Genomic DNA, 9,059 nt, shown 5'->3' with positions numbered 1-9,059 from the left:
ACATGTTTTATAAAAGTGGTAAAAAATTCAGAATTTTTCAATTTTTTAAAATGTGCTTTAAAAAATAAAATCAACTTTTACCCCTTACTTCTATAACCACCTACCCGGGTAGGTAATACATACAATAAAGGATTTTGGTTTCGATTAGTCGCTAATTTTGTAATGATATGTATAGCAATGCATGTAGTTATATTTATAGAATCTATTCAAAAAGTTTTCTAGCTCTTAATATTCTTCAAAAGTCACATAGATTGAAATGATTGCCCCGACAGTCGGGAAGACATGGCGGTGTATTAGTGTCAGTTGAACTAATTGCTATGCATTCAATTTATGTAACTAAAAGCCATACTTCATAAATTTATAAACTAAAAAGAAGTATTGTTATTATAGCTGCATAGAATAAGTTAAATAAGACATTTTTTGACTAATAAAAATACAAATTCCCTTATATAATGTATTACCTACCCGGGTAGGTGGTCATAAAGATGAGGGTGTATTTTTGGTCATAGAAACGAAGGTTAATATATGTCCACCTGCTTCGACAAGGGACCATTCTGGCACAGCAACAATGACGCATTGGTTTGTTCCCGTTTTCGTTGCGGTCGTAAAAATCATCCTCACTTTAGACCGGTACGGTACCATAGTTGCGCTATGACCGTATCTCTCTGTGTTTGTGTGTGTTGAAGCCCGTGTCTGTGTGCGTGCGTGTATTCTATTGCTGACGTATTGCTATCAAGGTTAGTAAGCACAAGCTATAGCTTTGGTAAGCTTTTTGGCACAGCGGGCCCACCGGTGGGTATGCTTTTTTTTAAGTTGAAATTTAAATTGTACTCCTTTCAACGAGAATGTTTTTTGGTTTGTCAGTTTTCAGCTTTCAATGACGTTTGTTTAGAGAAAAAACATGAACATAAAGTTAAGCTGTAAGCAGTTCCATCGTGATTCGGTGCACAGTCGGATCCCAAGTGCCACAAATCCACTAAACGACCACTAAACGGCTTCTAAACGACTCAAGTTCTCTACCTAAACAGAATATAGAAAGACTTCGTTTAGCAGACGGCAAACGACTCACGCATTCTAAAAATAGCGAAAAAGCTGGTGGCGCTCTCTGTTGGTGGGATACCCCAACTAGTTGAGCTTCATCGCTTGAAGGAGAGCTTTCTCATTTCCTCTGTACTGTTGTATGGTTTCGCATTGAAGTTATGCATCGCTAGAACTAGAACGGCGATACGATTGTTTAAATACTAAACTCCAATGGAAAACCACCGGCACTGAAGCAAGTGAGATTTGAGTAATGGTCGTTGGTGTTGATACCCACGTATCTGACCACACGACCATTGATATAGATTTTTGCTCGGAAAGTTAGAAGACTATATAGGGCATGATATGATGAAACTTGTCGAAACACATTGCAAGAAAAGGATAGCAATATAATAATCAGTTTTAATACGCCATCTATTGAGCAAACCAATGAAGCTGTGGAGCTTTCGTTTTTTTTTTTATGGATACTTGATTTTCAAGTCGTTTAAGCTTAATCTGTGGCGTTTGGGAATTGTGATATATTTCGTGTAATTTATGAATACTAAGGCTGGAAATAGACGATCCGAGATCGTCGCGGTACCGCGAAAATCGCGTATGACTTGAGCTGTCAATTCTGTTATAAAATCTGACAGATAGGCGAGATAATCGCGGTTCGTGTATGGAACCAACTGAGGTCTGGTGACGATTGAATGTGCCAAGAAGATATATTTTTTATCAATTTGCGAATAAAATTATTTATTTCACATAGTTTATGCAAAATAAAATACAACACACGTTTCTCTACACGTTTTTTTTTCAAATTCATCAGAAAAAGTAAGAACAATCGGTTCGTGCTACCGCGAAAATCTCAGGAATACCGAAGTTGGGTATATCTGCGAAACAGCAGGCGCGATCGAAGGCACGGAAGATTTTACAGCCCAACTGTTCTACAACTGTTATAAACAAGGCGCGAATTTCGCGGTACCGCGAAGATCTCGGTTCGTCTATTTCCAGCCTAAGGATTTAAAAACATACACATGTACTTAAACGAAACAAATCTAGATGTTTATTTCATCGATGACGCTTGCTTGAAAATAAAACTCAAAGAAAAATAATCCCCGGCACCGTGTCATAATTAAGCTGGTTAAGAGCTATTTGAAAGACCCACCAGGAACTTTGATGCTGTTTATCTACTGCAAAAGGCTTATTCAAGCAGCGATCTTTAGCATACCAAAATTGGCTGCTAAAGCAATTTTGGCTATTTGGGAAAGCTCATGAACACTGCGTTACGTAATTAAAAGTGGTTGATAATAAAAAAAAAATTATTGTATTTTTATTGTGGCTTTGGTCAAAGTAAAATGTGTTTCAATCAATGCTGAAATTTCATTCTAAAAAAACAAAATCAAACATTTAACGGCCAGTTCAAACCGAAAAAAATAACTGTCACCACTGACACCTCAGAAGCCCTTGCACTTTGGCCAGCTGTCAGCGCGAGTAGCCGTTTGTTTATTGTTTGTGCTCCTGCCAGTGTCAGTCTGGCTGGTTCGCTTTTATTCGCAGTTTTGATTGCAAACAATACGAACCCTCCTTCGCACCGACTTTTGCGACTGGAGTGAAAATCCGCCGCGAATGAATCGTTCGCCCACTTCATTGTAAAAAAAATTAAAGTAATACAAAAAACAAGCATTAAAGAACAACCCGAACGGAATGGCGCAAGTGGGTGTTGAAAACCGGGCGTTGAAAGTTTACGCGTACTCGTGGGTGTAAGTGTGTTTTTTGTGTGGTTGTGTGTTTGTGTGTGCAGTCTTATATTACGTAGCGAGCGGTCACGGGCACGGGTTCGAATCTGGCCACCGACGGCCGTGCGAAGCGCAACGGACGCAATTCAATCGACTGGCTGCTTTGTGTTTGTGTGTGTGTGTGTGTGGTGTGTGAGTGGTGGGGCCACCAGTTCGCCCCTTCGGTGCACCATCGGCGACCATCCATCCAGCCCTCGATCTGTCCAACCGATGCGTCTGCGCGGTGTCACCGTTCAATAAAGCACTAAACGAGCAGCGCACGGCACGGGGAGGAAGAGACGAAGCAAGCGAACACACACACGCACACGGTCGCGGTGGAAATCCACCCGTGGAAAGAGCCCGTGCGGCACGTGCCCGAAAGCGAGTGACCCCAGCGCATCGGGGGCTTTGACACAGTGAACTAGAAAGCGGCTGTGGTTTTTTTTGGACGGTCCGCTTTTCGTGAGCCGTGGGATTGCCAGCTGAAGAAACCACCGAAACTACCACCAACTCCCCCCCCCCCCCCCCCCCCTCCGATGTGAACCGCTCCGCCCAGCAGCAGGACAACGAAATAAAGCGCAATGGCCGATCAAACGCCGTCACCGGAAAGTGAAGAGTTTCCCGGCAGGTTGCTGCACCAGGTAAAGTGTGTGTGTGTGTGTCTACCCTCGTGAAAAGCGCCGTCATGTCCCATCAGTTCTCCAGGCAGGTTTAGGGAAGTATCGATTTGAAGGGGAGGGAAATGGTGGAGCTTTTTTTCTTCTCGCTCTCTGCTCTCGCGCCGCTGCTGCTGCTGCGCTTTCACGTAACGCACGCGGAACCGACCGGCCACTTTCTCTGATGAATGAAACATGAAACATGAAAGGCGTGAAGGCAGCGGTGGCAGTGGCGGCCCATAAATAGCCTCACCACCTTGACCCTGAGCGGAGCCGAGTGGTGGTTTTTGGCAGTGGCCGCATATTTTTAGCACCGTTGCGGTCGCCCGCCCCCGCACACTCGCAACGCTCAGCCCCGTGCATTGTAACGCATTTCCCTACAATCAAACGCGGCGGGTCAGTCGGGACGGGGTTTGGGAGACGAACGCGCAGGGCAACGTGCACGCCTGAGCCAATCAACCGTCATCAATCAATTCCGGATGTTGCTCCGGCACCGCGGGTTACGGGGTGCAACTTCCTGTCCGTGTGTGAGAGAGTTTTTTTAAATGGCTTCACCCCTCGGCATGTTGAGCAGGCCCGGTAATGTAATCTAATCAAGTGCCGTCAACTGGAAAGACGAGGCGAGCGACGATTGGAGGTTCGGATAGGGAGAGAGAGAAATAAACCGTCGCACCGTATGAGCGATGAGCTTCCCAGCCATCCAAAATCCTCCACCGCCGCAGATACGCGGGCGGCGGGCAATTCAGGTGAAGCAGAGACGTCCTACGCCATCCACTCAGGGCCGCTTTCTACTCGCCGCTTTGACATTGGTGGACGCGTGTTGAGGGCCGAGCGAGTTGCATTTTGTGTGAGCGCCCGACAGACAAGAACGACGCAAGAACGACGGCAGCTGGCCACTTGTCTTTGAAGGTAAGTTGCCAATGGTCTCCCAGCCCCAACCGGGCAACAATCTGAAAACCCGTTCCTTATTTCTTATCTTTTTTTACAGTTTTTTGGCTTCCGATGGCCCGGCGCTGAAGCTGCCAGAACGGGGTAAACAGCGACGATTGTCAGCTGCTGCCTGTCTTGGCAGGGCTGTTCTTATGCTGCGGTCACTGCTGAAACCCAACACTGCTTCGCCATCTGTCCGTTGTATGGCTCAGAGGGAAAGGGGTGGAGTGCGACAAAAAAAAACGAGTAGCACAGTCAGGGCTGTAACGAAATGATTGAGCGAAAGCATAAAACAAACCGTGTTTTTTATGTTTAATGCTCATGCATAGTTTATTTGTGCCTTTCTTGTTTCTCAATCCCTCGCTCGGCCTCTCTTTCTCTCATTATCTTATATGGGGTCTTTAGACTTTTGCTAATTCATGCATGCGTGGGGTTTGATCTGCAAAGCGAAAGCGCAAGATGTGGCCATGACGGCGGGCGCACTGTTTCATGCGCCCGATGTAAATGAACACGAGCGAACCGGGCGTCTAGCAATGATTACAGATAAGGGGGAGAAGAAAAACAAAAGGTGAAAGCCATGTTTATTAAGCCACATCAAGCTCTGTTGCCTACTTGCACGATGTTGGCTGCTGTTCGTGCGATATCCAATGCAAGACACCTTCAGTGAGACAGTTTGATTTTGAACATAGCATGTGTGAGAGATTGTGTTGAAACGCGTTGTACCCAGTTTATCATTGAGCTAGCTTTACGTTGAGAGCAGTGCTGCAAAATGTCAAAGTCAATGTCATAAAATAATCTGACTGAAACAAAATCCACGTCGGCGTCATGTGCTCATTTGTAATAATCAGAGGCGATACTCAAAACGATGGGTGTGACCAATGCATGCTTCGTGACATTTTTGCGACCATCGCTTGGTCAGTCACAATGTCATGACTTTTTTTTTACTGTGATCAGTTCTGCAAAATGTCACTGTCATAGTCATAACAAATTTCGGCTGAAACAAAATAATGTCAGCGCCACGAGCTCTACTGTGATGGTCAGAGGTGAGACTCAAACAACTGGTGCTATCATCACATGCTTGGTGACATTTTGTGCTAACAACTCTTGGTCAGCCACTTGGTGATCATCCCGATAGTCATGGGAGATATGCGGTGCGTACGAGTGGTTCCAAGATACAAAATGAGCATGCTTTCTTCCTCTGTTTGACCCGACAGACAATTAAACCAGACAGAGCGAGAAATCATACTCATTTCGCTGCTTTTAACCGCACTCCAAGTATATTCCAAGAATGTCGTGGATATCAGGCTTTAAATAAGGTAGGGAATTTGCGCTCCACACTTTGAGCAACAATTCTCAACCAATTGTGTGTTTCTTGAAGTCACGCAATGTGCTAGAAACGTAATTTTCGACTAACTTTTGGTGTTTGGTACGATATATTCTATGGCAAGGGCAGACTCATGGTAGCCCTAACACATCAAAAGTATTATTGTATTCAAAATGCAGCAAAGTCTGCAATCTTTCAATCGATTATCGTATTTACAAAACCTTTACATACGTGTCAGTAAAAAAACAGTAAACAGTCGCATCCACGATAGTACAGCTGTTTATTCGGTATTCAGGTATAATTCCATTCTCAAACTCGATTAGAACGGATAGAAGAATTTTTATATGTTGACTAATAGAAATTACCGTATTTTAGGGAGTGTAAGGACCCCCTTTTAAGTCGGTAATGACCAAAATCATATTAAAGGGGTTGTTATACAGTGCCTACCATAACTATATGGACAGTCGTTTTTCGCGATTTGCGGAAAATTCAGAAGAGACAGATAAAAACAGTGAATGATGAATTGTGCAAAATACTATTTCACATATTTGTAAATGTTTTTCAAAATTGTATGACCATTTAGGATCGTTTCATAACTATAAAGACACTTCGAAAAAAAATTGTTTTTTTATACTAGCTAATGCATTTAAAAATCGTCCAAAAATAAAAATAACATATTTTTGGAAGGTTTTACAGAAATACATTTTTTGATGATTTATCGCCTCTGTAGTAGTAAGAGAATATGGAAGGTTACATGGGAGGTGGGAGGAAAAAATATCAGATTTGGATTACATTCCTTAACTATACATGTAAGAACAGCAAACATTTGGTTTCTGCTTAAAATCGTTATTTTGGGTTATGTTTTAAATTTGATTTTTTTTACTTTGATCTAGGAGAAATTGATAAGATTCTCATAACAGTTTAAAATTATTATTTTTTAATCGTTTTTCCAAATACTTTGGTTTGTATGTTTACAACAATCATAAATTAAATAAAATAGATTTTTGTATCTTATGAAATTATTTTCATAATTATTCTTATAAAACACATAACATTTTAAAACAGTTATAAAACACTTTAAAAATCGTCAAAAATGTATTTCTATAAAAAATTCCTAAAATATGTTATTTGTATTTTTGGACGATATTTAAATGCATTAGTTAATATAAAAAAACTATTTTTCGAAATGTTTTTTTAAGTTATGGTACGACCCTAAATTCGTTTTTTTGTAATAAGCCATGTAAAACCGGTAATAAAATTGAGATAAAAATACAAAGATGTGAAATAGCATTTTGCACAATACATTCACTATTTGTATCTATCTCCTCCGAATTTTCCGCAAATCAACAACTGTCCAGTTATGGTAGGCGCTATAGACGGGAAGTATATTTTTTATTACATTTTCGAGACAAGGAAAAAGCAAGGAGTATGTTGCCAAGGATATGCGTAAGGAAAATGAAATAGGTTTAGAAACTCAGCGACTAATTTATCTCACTGATTCCTAAAATTTTCGATTCGATTCCTAAAAGTTCCTAAAAAGGATTCACTTTAGCATAAGGACAAAAACGAATGCTAAGAAAATACCAAAAGAATCCGGAGGTAGATTGACCTTCCACTCGCTTTTTCCAGAAAAAAAGAAGAAAAAAAAGGTCTGAATCAAGTTGGCAACATAGATAAACATGTTTTTAAAGTATTTTATTTCTAGATAATTGAAAATTCATCAGGGAGGGTCGTCTTTGACTAATTAGAGTAATGAATTTAAGGCTCTGATACTTTTACAGGAGATTTTTTATTGCTTAAAAATGAAATTTAAACCTCGGAATTAGCAAAATGTCGTTCTCGATCACGATTTCTCGCTATTTTTTCATTTCAAGAAATTAAAGGCTTAAAGCTATTATCGATTCAAACAAAAATGATCTACAAAAACAAAGCAAAACATGTAGATGTTATGCGTAAAATTCTTTTGCTTGACATATTTCTTTGCTAAACACGAATCTGGTGCTCAAAGCGAAGCACTTTATTTGCAACACAATTTTAAACTTTATTCCAAAGATTGGAATAAATCTACTTGCTGCAAAAAAAAAAACAACAAGCAGCCAGAATGCTCTAGAAAAGGTAGAAAAACGTAATATCCGATTTTAGCTAGTCGCAATTGTAAGGTTAAATAATAGCCCATGGTTACCGAAACAAAAAGCATTTTTGGTTAGGCAAGGCACCGAGCACCGCGCCTCAAATTAGCTCTAAATCGTCCACATTCCCCACATTCCATACGATCGATCCGCCCGTGCTGCCCTACATACCCATACGCTGGCAGCTCAGCTGGCCCGGGAGCGAACGATTCCATTCCCCGTTTGCGCCGACCCACGGTGGGCTTCCCGGACACGGTGGCCCAAACGCGCACCGGCTGCAGCTATTGCGGCTTATGTTTTCGCTGCCGTTTCCGCCGCGCCGTGCCGGTGGTGGCGGCAGTGGATTAGCTGAATGCGATTTACCCCAGCGGTGGGGAAAGCTGATACGGGCGCACCGGTGTAACCTGATCGGGAAGGGTGGACGCATCGGCTCGCTGCGGTTAGCGTAATGTACTGTCCGGTTCGGTTTTGCGCTTGGCGAATAGCTGCGAGAGACGTGCAAAAAAAAAAAAAACCAACCAAATGGACAAACAACAAGGCTTCGTACGGCATCGTTTCATTAAGCCGGCGAAGAATGTGTACGCCACGCTACTAATTGTATTTGGCGCTGGTTGTTCCGTTCTGAGAAGGGAGCTCTGAGGATGTTGTAAAGGGAAAAAAACGCACCCAGCCACCGGAGGTCATTAGCCTTCGTTGGGCCTGTTGGGTCCGCAGGATTCGCGGCCTCGATTTGCAAGCCCGCTGCGGTCCGCTGTGGGCAAGGTGGGTGGGAGGAGCCCAGCGCTGCAAAACAGTAGATGCGCGACACTCGACATGAGCGGACCACCACCGCGCTAGCAGGCGCTCGGGCCGCATATACTGCCGGCATACTGATGGGACTGTTCGAGCGCAAGATACGCGAGCTGCGCGTGCTGAGCAAGCTGCATAATCGCAAACTTCGCATCTTAAAGGCGGCCCTGTGGGACAACGTGGAGCTGCTGGAGGACCTGCTGCAGGAGGAGGTGCACCTGATCGACTGTCTCGATTCGTGGGGCCGGGCGCCGATCCATGCGGCCGCCATCACGGCCGACTCCCGCTGCCTCCCGATGCTGATCCACGCCGGGGCAAACATCAACGCGACAGCTGGCTGCCGGTGTGACAATAAGGTAAGGGATAAAGTGCGTCCGAGCAGGCGTTTCGGGGAGGGGCTGTATTAACCTTTTGGTTGCTTCCTGTGCTTTCCCAG

General features: G+C 43.3%; 1 protein-coding gene across 3 annotated transcripts in view; it reads left to right on the top strand.

Annotated features, from left to right (window-relative positions):
* Positions 1 to 2,523: 2,523 nt before the first annotated feature.
* Positions 2,524 to 9,059, top strand: part of LOC120947642 (leucine-rich repeat serine/threonine-protein kinase 1) — a 33,582-nt gene continuing 27,046 nt past the window's right edge. The window contains exons 1-2 of one of the 3 annotated variants that reach the window (XM_040363142.2): positions 2,524 to 3,436; positions 8,785 to 8,979. In XM_040363142.2, coding sequence (XP_040219076.2) covers positions 3,377 to 3,436; positions 8,785 to 8,979 — 255 coding nt within the window. In that variant the 5' untranslated portion in view covers positions 2,524 to 3,376. Of the gene's footprint in view, positions 3,437 to 6,893; positions 8,980 to 9,059 lie in introns of those variants that run through there. The other 2 variants (XM_049607543.1, XM_049607478.1) reach the window with 2 other exon arrangements.

The sequence above is a fragment of the Anopheles coluzzii genome, chromosome X (assembly GCF_943734685.1).
Source record: "Anopheles coluzzii chromosome X, AcolN3, whole genome shotgun sequence".
Taxonomy (NCBI): domain Eukaryota; kingdom Metazoa; phylum Arthropoda; class Insecta; order Diptera; family Culicidae; genus Anopheles; species Anopheles coluzzii.
The sequence above is the reverse complement of the archived record's forward strand: the minus strand, read 5'-3'. Positions and strand labels throughout refer to the sequence as shown.